The sequence below is a fragment of the Homalodisca vitripennis genome, chromosome 1, assembly GCF_021130785.1.
Source record: "Homalodisca vitripennis isolate AUS2020 chromosome 1, UT_GWSS_2.1, whole genome shotgun sequence".
In the NCBI taxonomy this organism is placed as follows: domain Eukaryota; kingdom Metazoa; phylum Arthropoda; class Insecta; order Hemiptera; family Cicadellidae; genus Homalodisca; species Homalodisca vitripennis.
This window is the reverse complement of record NC_060207.1, coordinates 101,528,806-101,543,533: the sequence shown is the minus strand read 5'-3', so window position 1 is coordinate 101,543,533 and position 14,728 is coordinate 101,528,806. Positions and strand designations below refer to the sequence as shown.

Genomic DNA, 14,728 nt, shown 5'->3' with positions numbered 1-14,728 from the left:
ACAGATCGGACGATCTCCAATTTAGCAGCTTCGGTTAACACTGTTTCAATATGTATATAGATTTTAACGTGGTAACAACACTTTGAAAGATGGGTCCTATTTGAGATGAAAACCCAAATTTAGATTTAAAATTGACTCTCATATTTTTAAATACATACACAAATTAAGACGTTAATCACTGTCAAATAACACTGAATTATCCTATGAATTATTCTACTTCCATACAAGAAACCTAATTGCTTACTTTCAAAACACAGCATTTGCCGAAATTGAGATCAAGGCCATCATCTTCCGACCATCGTTTAACAGCCTCCAAATAAATTTGTTTCGTTGCTGATAAAGATAACACAAGCTGCGAGTCGTCCGTATATGAATGAAGCGAACAGTGTCTCAACTGCTCTCCAAGATCAGCTGTATAGACAATAAACAGAATTGGTCTCAAACAACTACCCGAGAGACTCCCACACATCTAGGGAGGACCGATAATGTTCCATCATCCTTTTATATTTGAGTTCTATCGAAAATATATGTAGAGAACAATTCCAGTAATAGGTTTTTGAATTTATAAACCTTAACTTCGACAAGAACAGTTCACAGTTCATTAAATCAAGGGCCTGTGAATAATTCAAGGCAGCCACTATACTTTCTAGACTCTTATCTTTAGCACAGCACAATTCATCAGCCACATTGAAGAGCGCCGTAACCCAAGGACGTAGCCAGCGAGGTGGTCCAAGGAGTCCGGACCCCCAATTTACTGTTTTTCAATTTATTTTTGGTAAACGATTATTATTATTTAAATAATTCAGTATTACTGACATATACTGCTGAAAGATCGTTCTCTACATTAAAACGGGTAAAAAACTTTAAAGGAAAAAAATGGGGAATGAGTAGTTGACTACACTTTCCTTTCTTTCTGCCCACTACGGGAACATATCGGTCGAGTTTTTTCCTTGCTACATTCTTGCCATAACCGTCTAAATACAGATTGTTTTCTGGGAGTAAATTCTGAAACACCAAAAACAAGCTACGTGCTGAACCACTACCTTTTCCAGTAGTTTAGAAATCACTGGAAGGATGGATATTGGATACAACTGGGAACTCAGGATGAGAGGATTTAGGTAGTGGTGTCTGTATAACCACACCCCGCTTTTAGCTAATAGGAAAACGTACAGAAATCAACGGTAACACCATGATCTGGCAAATGCTAACATTTTATTCTAAATAGTTGTTTTAACCGCGTTAAAATATTTTAAAATGTATTATCAGGAAAAATATGCATAATAACTTTCCTTCTATACGACAGAATGTTGCTGAGCAATGTGGAACCCATATGCAATTGTAAATTTAGATAGACATAAATCATTGTAAATAAGTTGCTTGAATTTGTGTTAAAAGAAATCCTATGTTGTATTACGATACAGATTTTGCCACTAATAACTTAAGACAATCTTGTATAAAAGACTACACCGCAAAAAATGGCCTGTGATAATTTTTTATACAAATTCTTAGATCACAAAATTTACCTCTCGTATCACTTAGGCAATTTCAATCTTTACTATAACTTTGCTTATTGATTCAGATTTTAATACTTAGTATAATTTGTAATGTTATGCAATTTAAGATTTTTTAAATTAAACTTATTCACATTTAATAATTTTCTTAAATTACGCTCACGATTGTTAATTTCAATTCCACAGTCAATAAAACTAACAACAGTAATGTCTACACTGGGTGTCACGTTATCTTGTTAAGCATAGTGTTCTATTTTTGTGATTGCGTGACCTCTCTGTCTGGACAGTTCATTAATACGTTCTTTTGATAATTGCATTCAATTCGGGTATTCCTAGGTTTATGTTATGGTCACTGTTGTTAAATAAATACTCGCGGTAAATGTGTGTAAAGTTTTATTTCTCCTAATTTGTATAAATTACTAGAACTGTAATAGTAATATAGTGTTTTTGAAATGTAACATTGTACATTATATCTACATTAGTATTGACATTTAACAATGAGTAGTTCATTCAATCTATATTTTGATATCTTAGGTAACAACGAAAAAAGTGTTTAGGCTATTATATAAAACGAACAATAACATGTATTGAAGGTTGAGTGGAAATGTCTCGGAAGAGACTTTGATAAGCAGAGTTAGTTGATGCTATCTACTCGTATGAATGGAAATACAAACAGGCAGATCAAAACAAATTGACGCAGGCAGCCTAACGACCCGGGCCGGGAGGCTGGGAAATGGCAGTGCTAATGACAGCTATTAGAGATGGTCGTCCGTCACCCAATTATGTTTAACTGTGGAATACAGAGGTCAATGTCGACTGGTCGTGTTGTCATGATGAAGTGAAATAACTCCTGTCAAGACTACTCATATTTTGCGAAACGATTGGATGTGCATCAGACGTTGCATAAGCTAGTAACGAAGAATATTTCAACAAGTAGGCTACATAAAATTTAAAATGAAACCTTTGAAAACTCAGACACATTTACCTTTTTGATTCCTTTGGGAAGAACTCGTTTTATTCCTGTACAGAGTTCAGCACATATAGGGTAGGGGTTGCTGCCTATCTACGCTGATAAAATTCTATTAATGATATACAGTGAAATATGTTAATATTACCTTATCCTTCTACTAAACTAAACAGCAAGGGGAAGTAACACAATCAAAGTTGTGCTTTTATCTTAAACGTATAAGAGGACAAATCTATGTGCAAAGGATCTCACCAAAACCGATTCTAAACCGTGTCCAATCGTGTACCTATATAATTGTTGCTGTTCCAGTATGGCACATGAAGTGATCGACAGCAGAATCTCACGCACGTGTTGATCTTAAAACTGTTTTAAAGATGTTATATAATTTAATATTCATTAAACAATGAGGTTCACATCTGGTTGAACTGTAGCCGGTTTATATTGTCGTTGTAACAATATCCGTCAATTCCTTCATGGTCCACCGGTCCTGAGCACGAAGGATCTTAGTCCTGAATCCTGTCTAAAAGCTGATTCCAGCTTCTCAAACCTTCCTCAGATATACCAGGAATCGGACAGTTCTTGGAAAATATAATACCAAGTACCTTTAAAATTTAAAGATCAAAATTGTCGATTTTATTTCAGAATATTTAATACACTCCTAAGTGGCTGTCCAAAATGTAAATTGAACGTAATAAATATAACTCCTCCCGCTAATACCTACGTCTTCCGCTGAATACAACAAAAACATTCTTTATCTCCCAATCCATAGTACGTGTACCCATTGTACCATGACCCGAACTATACTTCGTAAATACTAACCATACTTTGTTATGTCTTATCAGGTGAATGTAGTCGAAGGCTAGGAGGGTGGGTAAGAATAAAAATTAGATTCAATTGTTCAATGTAATGTTTGTTATACTCCACCCATATAAGAATTAAGAAACAGCAGTGGAAGCAAATTCTATTGTACAAGTGCATTCGGAGTGTTTGTTTCTGTTATCTTTGAATTTATCTTTTAAAGAAGCGACAAAGGGTCAGAAATAAGTTCAAAACCAACTGTGGGTTGGCATGGGTCAATTGTGGTTAATTCAGGTCGCATTAAAGTTAAAAGTGAATTTGTTTTACTAATCGAAATTAGGCCTTTTCATCCCTTATCTGACACTCAAACCTGAGGTAGCAACGGGTTTCTAACCACAAGGTACTACCAGTGGCCGAGTGGTAGCAACAGCTGTAAGGCCAGGATCGCTCAGCGGCCACATATTCAGTCAAGTTGCAGCCACGCTCGAAGGATTTTGAATGACTCGGTTATCTTGGGATAATCGCTCTATTGCTAAATTACGTCATCGGCACTCAAGTGGAAAGAGCTGCCGTTGTAGGAAATCGGCACCTTACTTTGGATGTAGGAAGTAAGTCAATTTCGAATATAAGTATTCGTACTTTAACAAATGCCCAATATTAATGTTGAGTATAGCTCCAGTTCATTTTCCTCTTCAGTGCAGCAACTGAAATCTGATGTTGCCATAAACTTGACTGTTGAAATCTGGAGTCATGTTCGTCTGAACGGATCCAAAAATAGTCGGTGACGAGTGAGCTCAGCGAACTCTTTGCGTCGTTTCGACATCAGAGACACAAAGACTGCGTCGTTTCGACATCAGAGACACAAAGACTGCAAGGTAAAATGGAGCTAAACTCAACATTCACATTGAATCAACATTTCCCACCATAATAGCTACGTTATGTGAAGCTACGCTGCCCTTTTACACGGCAGCAGCACAGTGAACATTGCGTGACCTACATTCCACCTGGTACGAGTATAACACTCTTATCACTTCACGATCGTTTTAACATAATTGGCCTTTATTAAATGAATATATGCGAGCCTGATGAGCCTAACCACACCTGTTCAATTTGACACAGGTGATACATCATACTAGTTATTCTAATTATACCAACAAATTAATAACACTCAAGTATTAAATGTACGAATCCCAATAATTGTATCCTGTTCAAGTGAATATTTCAATAACCTTCTCATACGATGGATGTTGTGTTTATTCGTAATAATTGTTAATATTAAATAAAAGAAATATAATTAGTACCTTAAACACAAACTGTAACTTGTTAAAATTACATTATTTACAAACGACGTATTATAATAATGATAAACATAATATTTGTTTTCCATTGAGGATATAAAGTTATCGATAACACTGGAGTTAGTTAATACCAATTAAATTTTAATAATTATTATTACTTCTACACACAATTTCTAAGAACTATGATAAAAGTTACGATAACTCCTATGCCTCATCGTTATTGCTATTACTGCTGAATTCCGCATTTTCTGACTCTGCAGAAATTAATAATAACAATGGTTGTCTTTCCTGTATAGTACTTAGAACATTGTTCCTCATGTAAGATTCACTCTAATAATAATGTGTTACTTTTTTTTATATAACCCCAATGCACATACAGCTGATCTCTTACATGGTCTCTGATTGGTTGGAGTTCACGCTGTTCTGAACGGACAATGACCAGCAACATTCTCGGTTGCACTGTAGCGGATATCATCTCCTGAGCTGCTAACTTGGCCGAACGGAATTGTCGCTCGGGCTTCTCTCTAGTGCTGAGTTTTGTAATGGACAGTTAATGCGAAGTCTATCGAGGTGCGTGGCTTGTGTCCTCCTCGCTCCCACCGTGCAATACGCTTGCTTACAACTTATCGTGCCGCAAAACCCCTTTTTATTGTGTTAACTAGTTTCATTGTATCGTGACAAGAGGGCATCCTTGTTTTAATAACTCCTTTTTATACTGTGTAGCGTTTACCCTGTCGTACTGATGTGGTGACAATATTTTAAGTGATATATTTATGTTATATCACTTAAAACCTGAGATACCTGAGATAACCTGAGATAATCTCGTAGACCAAACCAGTAGTTTGCGCTGTAACATTCAAGGATGAAGACGTCTTTACAGTAGTTCATACGGTATTCTTCTTATTCCGACTCTCCACAAACATAATTTTATATTTATGTGACCATTATTTTTTGTTTTATATTTCTAGTCTACCGTTTTTACAATTAATTATTTCTTAAAAAATAATTTGGTTCCATTTGAGCCGAATTCGTTTATATAAAGATCATTCTCAGTTAACCACTTTATTGCTATCGATGTAAATTATTATTCATGGTGAATATTGGGCATCTGTCACGCCATATAAAGCGATAGACAGACTCTGAATAACACCCAGTATTGAAAGGCAGAAGATTCTGTTTCAGATATCAGGTATCGGACCATTTATGTTTTCAGCAGTCTTTGAGAATCTCTTCAGAGAGGTCCTCCAGATGGTACGTTTGATTTAACAAATCGATATAGGAAATTTTAATTTGTATATTCCATCTTAGCATTAAACATATTTAAGTAGGTCTTGTTGGCTCACAAAAGTAGTACACATTGTAAGATGTTTGTGATGTTTTCTGGTCTAGGAAATTGGAATAATGTACCGATTAACCGATTACGTATTTTTTTATAAAATATTGCTCAAGAGTTTAAACATTAAAACATGTCATCTGTCATATGAAGGATTTGAATACGGATATCCTTCATTCCCATATAAGAATATATTCAGCAATTTTTCTCAGGGTCTAATTTCCAGACGTCTAAATGCCTACATTCCTTTCATCAAAGAACATATCTAAGAGAAAGGTGAATAAAACTTATTTTTATAAAAAATCCGAAAGTCGAGTGTACTACCTTAACTGTGCTAGAGGAAGGACGTTTCTCTCTTTTACTGTAGCAGAAAAATAATTGCTTCCAGTAAAAGTCGAAAGTGATAATAAAATTGTCCAATTTGATACATCGGTAGTCATCAGGATTCTCTAAAAGAGCTGTAGCCCAGCAGCTTCTGGAGTCGATCAACAGAGATTTACGTTATCGTTTCTACGGTAAGTAAGATTGTATGTGTTACCTTGTTGTTATGATCGAAACTATCAGCATGCCGTGTAACATTGACGTTTAACGGAGTTATTTGACTACGTAATCTTCGTGATTGTGTTGCTAACTTTTTAGACGAGTTAGGATAGAAGAGCCAAATGGGTTTCGAGGGTCCGTAACAAGCCTCTTTGAATAAAATTAGACTGTGTTTGAAGTGGCAGGCGAAAGGTCATGTGTTTAGTGTAAGTCGAGATTAGGCAAGATCATTTGTCATAGATGTTGTTTTGTCTTGTGTATGTTGTTCGTGGGCCGTGTGCCAAGATATTCGTGTTGGGTTACGAATGTTGTGTGTTAACGAACCAAAATGTTATGTTTGATGTCGAACTTCTGTTGCTTGCTGAATCTGAAGTCTCCAGACAACCATAGACCGAACAGAGATTGTATAACTATTTATGTGGCTTAGACAGAGTTTTATTTCTCACAACAGTCGACAAAATAAAAATTAAAAACTCAACCATTCGCCTTAGTAGACTGAGAAAGTTCACATAATTTAAATTAAACATGCTTGATATCTGCATTACGTAATAAAGCCGTAAGGTCAATGGATTTAGTAGCCTATTAACTAGTGGACACTAGCTCTGTGACAGGTCTTTACTGATGAGGAGCGTCGTTTTTCGAAGAGGCGAAACCCCGCTTATCTGTTTCCTCAAAGTAGTGACTGGCGTGTTATGCTGGGCCAATAACAAAAATTATGGGACCAGTGACATAGTTTTCCCTTGTCACATGATCTGTTGTGTGAGTTCAATATTTACAATTGAGGCGCTTAAGGGCATAATGCATGTATTAACTCTATAAAGCAGCTACATGAACTTCGATCATTGGAATATCTATCCAAAAATTGTTACAAAAGTGGGCTTCACATTAGAAAAGCTAATTTCGTGCATTTTCGTAGTTCTAAAGTAAAAGAAGTTAGTTCTTGCATGCATAATTTCGGGTAACATTGCACCGCGCCATCGTCCACGAGCTCTGTATGTGAGCCTACGAGAATCTGCGGCAAAACCGTAATCACTCATCTGGTCTCCACTATCATAAAGCCACTAGGATCAGAACTTTACAATTATCTAAAGCACAGGCTGAATTGAGAAAAATCAGTTTTACAAAGCAGTGGATCATTTTGTTGAGGAATGTTTTACTCAGATGAGGGATTCTTAAGTTATATGCTGTTAAAAATAAAAGGATTGTGACGTTTTTCGTAATGATTTACTTTCAGATTTGTATCTTTTTTAATTTGTATTTTTGCATAATTACCTTATATAACATTTGTCATTTTAACCACATGCCACGAAAAAAATTAACTTTGTAATTTTGATAGAAAATAATAATATGTAGTGTTCATCTACCTCTTACGTTTGAAGATTCGGGTAATTGAAAATAAATCAATATTTTGGTTACGAGAGTGATATTTTCGTAATGTTATTATAATATATTTTAAAATTCTTTTCCTCTCTCTTTGCTTAGACATATAACATACTGACTGTATACATTATTTAATCTGTTACTATACGTATTTACTAACCAGGAGCATTTTTGGTATTTGTTTAAAAGTAACATTACAGAGATAGCAACTATCGCACTGATAAGATAAAAGGCGAGGGGCAATAACAATAACAGGACCTGACATTGTTTACTGGTAGCGCCTTGAAGCAATAACATGGTATTGCTTTCAGACCACTTAGCTTACTCGACCTACTGTGGCTCAAGTGTTTTCTAGCAGCCCACTGTTTGTTATCAACGGAGATAACTGCCAGTCAGGGATCGCTGAATCACGTAATAGAATAAACATGTAGTGGTCTCTGCTGATACATCATTGAGAGTAGGCTACTTATAATATATCTGCAAAGGCATACAACTCCAAGACTGCAGATAACATTAAACTTCTCCCTTTAAGTTAGGAACTTAAAACTAGTATAGGTGGTGTTCATATTAACAGCTTCACTACTTTCGCGTCTTCTGGTACACCAGAGCCTAAGAAGTGGTTTGTATATCAAAATCATTAAACTGCAATCACAATCAACAATCCACGTGATGTCTTATTATTTGTTTTTGTACACGATTGTTAAGTTTTACAAAAACTGTCGTAGCTTCACTTCTATTAAAGGTAAGATTTAAAATTTGTTGAATTTACCTAGGTACTTATTAAACAACACAGAATTTCATATTTATACTTTAGAAAAAACATCAGTAATGGGAATACTTGAAATATTAATTTCTGATAACATGGAAAATGTTGAAGTTTTTTTAATTAAAACTACACACTGCGGTTGAAAAATAGTTTGCCCTTCAAAGCACTAAAATCCATTCCATCAGGGGCCTTTTTTGCATATCGACCCCAAAAAGATATGTCCTTCCTTAAGGGTTAAGTGTTAATATGTTTCTAATTTCTAATTTGGGATATTCCTTAGACCACTCGGCATCGGCTCTCCGTAACTGTTCATTGAAATGTTGGTTAATCAATTTTAATCGTATTTGCTAGGTGTACGTTAATCTTATTTCTAAGTAATGTTTTAAATATTTATATATTCTTTGCAGGACTAGTCTCGAACTACCCCAGTAAGTTAATTGCGGTGTCGGGTTTATATGAAAGGAGATTTTCTATTGCTATTGTCTGTGCTGAAAAAATATTGGTTGAGAGGTTGCGGTGAAGTATTGGTATTGTTCAGTTTGCTCTGAAAACATCAACAACTCAAGTACCACTTAACAATGACAATATTTATAAATTAAGTGTGCCTCCTCTTGAAATAATATATCACTAGCTGAACAAGTAGCTTAAAACAGAAAGGCCTGCGAGAGAACAAAGTGTTAGTACCACAATATTAAACTAATATTGTTAAAGCTAATAATGTGTGATATTAATCAACTGCACTTATACTTGTACTGAAATAATTTCAGTACTTGTAACTACTTTGAAAATACTAAATCAACGTATATTTTCAAGCTCATGCCATCCACAAGGACCCGCTTGCTTTGCCATATATTCATACTTCATCACTTTCAATGTCTAGTTGTATGAAGTTGGCAGGCCTACAACACGGTCAGCTGATTAACATGTGGCACATCCAGTCTACAACAGGACAGCTGATCTTGGATCGTATTTCTGTCACTGATGACCTGTCCGTTTGTGAAACCACATCTACATCTTGTCTTGTGGCGAGATCACGCTTTTTTACACCTAGCTACGCAGCACGCAACCCGATGTCTGACAAACAAAAATAATTGAGGTTTTGTTCGCATTCGTGTTTCAAAAAGTGTCGTGGTTTAGGTCACTGAGGTGTTATATCTCAACAGACTAGCAGTTACCCGCGGCTTCGCACGTAATTTCGTAGGGTTTACACCTGTTTGAGCACTTCTGATTCGAGCAAATTATATTCCGAAATGTTGAGTTTGCCTTCTTCCCACGATCAAGAAAATATGTAAAAAGTGTATATTTATAATCACTGTAATTTAATTCGATGTTATTACTTTTGGTTTCATAGTTGATTTTGTATCTTTTCTGATCAAAAAAATATTTATATATACTCTGAGAAGCCAACTTTTTTAAAAGACTAATGTATGTTTCATAACAGTCTTTAAATGTAAAGTAAAAGTTAGACTACACTGCCACTTGTATCTACACTGCTAGCAGTTACCTGTTCCTTTGCTCGCAATTTCGTAGGCGTTGCACGCGTATGACCACTGCTGGTTCTAGTGAATTATATTTCTGACGTCAATGTTGAGTTTGCCTTGTTGCCACGACCAAGAAAATACGTCAAATCTTAATATTTATGGACATTGTATGTTTTGTTCCGTACTAGATTTTGCCTTGTTTCCCGATGACGTATATATATATATATATATATATATATATATATATATATATATATATATATATATATATATATATATCACAGATCAGAAAAGTCTACTTCTGTTAAAAGTAAAATAAGATGGGTTTTACATCAGTCTTAAAATGTATAGTAAAAGTTAGATAGTAACATTGTCTTTTAGATGTAATACTCTATATTTGAGAAACATGTACAGTTAAAAGTACATTAACGATGACACTACGCGTTTGATACTTTATAAACTAGAAAATATTTACAATATTTTTTAGAACGTTCAGAATCTAATTGGTACATTAGTTCAAAAGCACAGACCAGCGAACTTTCATTTACTGTAGTTCTTGCTGACTACTTCAAAGGGAGTCTTCGGTCTCAAACTCTAACCATCCTATGTTTCAGGACATTTTCTAAAGTAGATGAGTACTTACCCACTCGCTGAAATCTAAAATGGCGTAAAATATAATTGTAGTTACTTAGAAAATGTACTCACTATAAATGTAAACAAATTTAAAATAATAAGCAATGTTTAAACAGAATATTTAACTACATTAGACATACTCTTTTAATTAATATTTCACAAAGTTAGAAACCAATACGGGATTTTTCGCTACTTTAAAGACCAGTTCGGGGGATTTTCAAAATAAGAATACTCATATATTCATCCCAGGGACCGTATGAATGTCCATATAAAATTTAAGTATAATTAGTTAAATAGTTTACGTGTACAAGCAAAACAAACAAACAAAGACACTTTCGCATTTATAATATTATTAGGATTGGTCAATAGGTTTTCCCACGTTAATCTTTGAGTTAGGCCTATATTATATGTAAAAAATAAGTTTGAGGAATCTTTTTAGAACTACAATTTCATGAGTTCAAGGCCTGAATGGGGGCACTCCCAAGAGCTTGTGAAATTTGTAAATGAGTGATACAGGAAAAATGGAAAACAATTTGATCAAATATTACTGGAGTTGTTTAACTGTTTCAAGACCATTCAAAAATATAAATGATTTACAATTTCACAAAAAAAAGTATTCATATCATGTTAAATCCAAAAACTATTAGTATTTAATTTTTTCTATGTATGCGAAAACATTATATAGATGAGATAGTAGACAATTTAGAGATTAAAAAAGAGAATAGCGGAGCTAACACATGAAAAAAGAAGAAAATCACTAAAATACTGAGTTTTTATGATTAATAAATTAAACAATAGAAAAAGAGCTATAAAAATTATTGTTTGATTTAAAAATAAATAAAATTAGCTAACGTGGCACGATATTTCAAGAAAATTTTACCTCTAGACTTTAAATTTCGCATGAAACTTAATTTTTAAACAAATAAGAATGAGTTAATGGTACATGGCCAACCATAGAATGTGGTTGAGCCATTGGACCCTGTAACTTTACATGCTTATATAATTCCAATTTTGTCTACCGGGGGTAAGTAAACATTATGTTTCATACTGGGTATGTGCGCTTAGTGTATTTTTCATGAGTATAATCCTTGACCAAGGGAAATCAATGGTATAACATATTTTTAATGCACTTATTCATTCCTTTTAGGTTTAAAAGAAGTGAAGATCCTTTATTTGATGATACAACACACTAAAGTGGTTGTTCAACATTTTTAATACTAGTTTATTTGCGATAACATTTGGTGACGAGACATAACCCAAACACGCAGACAGATAGACTGACCGTAAGAGCCTTGAAGGGGGGGAGAGCGTAGGGGATTGACACAGGAAGACCCCCAATTAAGAGGTACAAGGGCCACTCTATCATCATTGTGCTTTGTGTTCTACTTGATTGTCTGTGATATATTTGGTGACTAGACATATCACAAACCCGCACACAGATAGACTACCCGTAACAGTCTGGGGGGGGGGGATAATTACACAGAAAACCCCCGGTTAAGAGGTACAAGGACCCATCATTATTGTGCTTTCTGTTCTACTTGATTGTATGTTATATATTTTGTGACCAGACATGTCACAAACAAGCAAACAGATAGACTGACCGTAACAGTCTGTGAGGAGGGGGGAGCGGATTGACACAGGAAGACCCTCAATTAAGAGGTATAGGGACCCTCTCTATCATCATTGTGCTTTCTGTTCTAGTTGATTGTATATTACATATTTCGTGACCAGACATGTCACAAACAAGCAAACAGATAGACTGACCGTAACAGTATGTGAGGAGGGGGGAGCGGATTGACACAGGAAGACCCTCAATTAAGAGGTATAGGGACCCTCTCTATCATCATTGTGCTTTCTGTTCTACTTCTGTTTTGTATATAGTAATCGTAAATTACCTTCCGACATAACCAATGACCAAATTAACTTCTCAATAAACAATTAAACAAGAACATGTGGATATTTTGTTCCATGTTGTGTTTTGGTAAACTAATATACAGACCTACCGACTTCTTTTATAATTGTTATGTCCAGAATTACAAGGCTCTCCGTACTTGCTAAAATATCAAATATGAAGACAATATCTTAGCATCAGTAGCTGCATTCCTTTAGATCAGTGAAGGAAAATCTTGTAAAAGTTAAATTATAAATGTCCAAAATAGCCTTCATGAGAATCTACATTATGTTTCAGTGACTTGATAACAAATAGTAGGAAATCAAGAGGTCACAACCTCTTCAAGACCAAGCAAGCAAAACATTTACGCTTTGGAACTCTACTTGGAAAAGGCAATACAAATGGCATGGTACAAAAAAAGTTGTAAAAGTCCAAATTCACCTTCTTGGAAACTCACACGATCATAATACAGTATATACAGACAGCAGGACAGACATTTTAGCTAATGTGCAGTATGTTGGAGAAGGGCTTGTGTTACATGTTAATAAAATTAACACAACCTGGTTAGTTTTACCAATCAGTCAAGACCTTTTGGTCGGAGACAACATTAAGGACGACGTAAGACAACGTAATGTACACTCTGCGGTGTTCGTATTAATGAATTGTGTTTTTCGTATTCAGTTTTATAATTTACTTCATTAAAATTGTTCAGAAGCTTAACGTCACTCATTAAGCGTCTCGCAGGGTAGATGGTAAAGTAGTTTGGATAAGCATGTCTAAATCTTTAAGCCATTTAAATCCAAAAATGAAATACTTCAAATATACGTGTAATTACGGACCCAACAATAATACTTTCAGGTTTTTAATACTTTTAAGGTATAAACAGGTCTTTAAGTAAAACTATTAGCCTATTCATACATAGAATTAAGCCAGTTCTTCTTCTATATCAATTAATCACAAGAAGTAAAATCCATAATTGCGTTGTTCTCAAATTAATACACGCATTGTCCTTTGGAACAGGGTTATTTCATAATTGTTTTAATTTTCTTGTAAAAATAAGGTCTCCTGTATGGTCACTAAGATGGGTGGAAATTGTTAAACACTATATACTTCGGTAGAGCAAATTCAAATGTCAGAAAGTTCTTATAAATACAGCCATCGAAATAATTGTTGTGAAGTGTTGGAAACTCTATGCCTGATTTATAACTAAATTATGAATCATTTATCTTTTTGTAAATTTAGATTTGTTTTAACAAGGATCTATGCTTTTTTTCTAGATGGTTTGTCCTTTTCATGACATTTTGAATTTATACGATTGACACAAAGTCGGATACTGACCTCAGTGACGAGAGTGCTGTCGTAGTCTCTGCGGTCGTAGTGCCAGCCGTGGCTGCACTTGATTGTGGGCCAACCGGAGTCTGGAGTGGGCAGGTCCGTTCCTCTAGTCACGTTGTGGGAGGACAACCACTCCGTCAAGTTCACGTCGTACATCAGACAGCGGTCGTACTTACGGGAACCGTCTGGTTGCAGTTTAAAGGGCACTCCCACACTCCGCTGCTGCTCCGGCGTCAGCGGCATACCTCCTGGAACATCAGCATGTAGCTTAGATAATATAAAACTATCGTGAAGGAGGGGAAGGAGGATTTTAAGATTGGTAAAATGATCATTTTGTTGCACATGAATTTGGAAAAGGAGGAGTTGGTGAAGGTAGCTAAATTTTCTAATGGTTAGTCGGCAACAACAGTATGGAAATATAAACACTGATCATTTACTATGTGAACTCAACTTACAATTCGATAAATCGCCTAACTACGTGATGTAGACCAGCTGCTTAAACGTCGCAAACTCCGGATAACTCAACGAAGGTATTTATAAGTTGGCTATAGAATTCTGTAAGTCGTTCTTGAAGAGTAATTTCTTGTATATTTAAATTAGTTGATAGTCACTAGACAGTACGTTAAAAATGTGAAAAAACAATATCAATTATTAATTAGACTACTACTTGTATAAAACATAATCACGAAGGGCTCACAATTTAACATGTACACAGTGAAGATCAGAATTAATCGTAAAAGCTATAAATTTTGGTAGTTACTTAAGGATTTGATTCAGTTCAATTTTTATTGCGGT

General features: G+C 35.0%; 1 protein-coding gene across 8 annotated transcripts in view; it reads right to left on the bottom strand.

Annotated features, from left to right (window-relative positions):
- LOC124367855 (carcinine transporter-like) overlaps positions 1–14,728 on the bottom strand; it is a 61,034-nt gene that overhangs the window by 23,268 nt on the left and 23,038 nt on the right. For all 8 annotated transcript variants that reach the window (XM_046825041.1, XM_046825031.1, XM_046825057.1 and 5 more), the window contains one exon: positions 13,937–14,181. In XM_046825041.1, the coding sequence (XP_046680997.1) occupies positions 13,937–14,181 (245 nt within the window). The remainder of the gene's footprint in view (positions 1–13,936; positions 14,182–14,728) is intronic.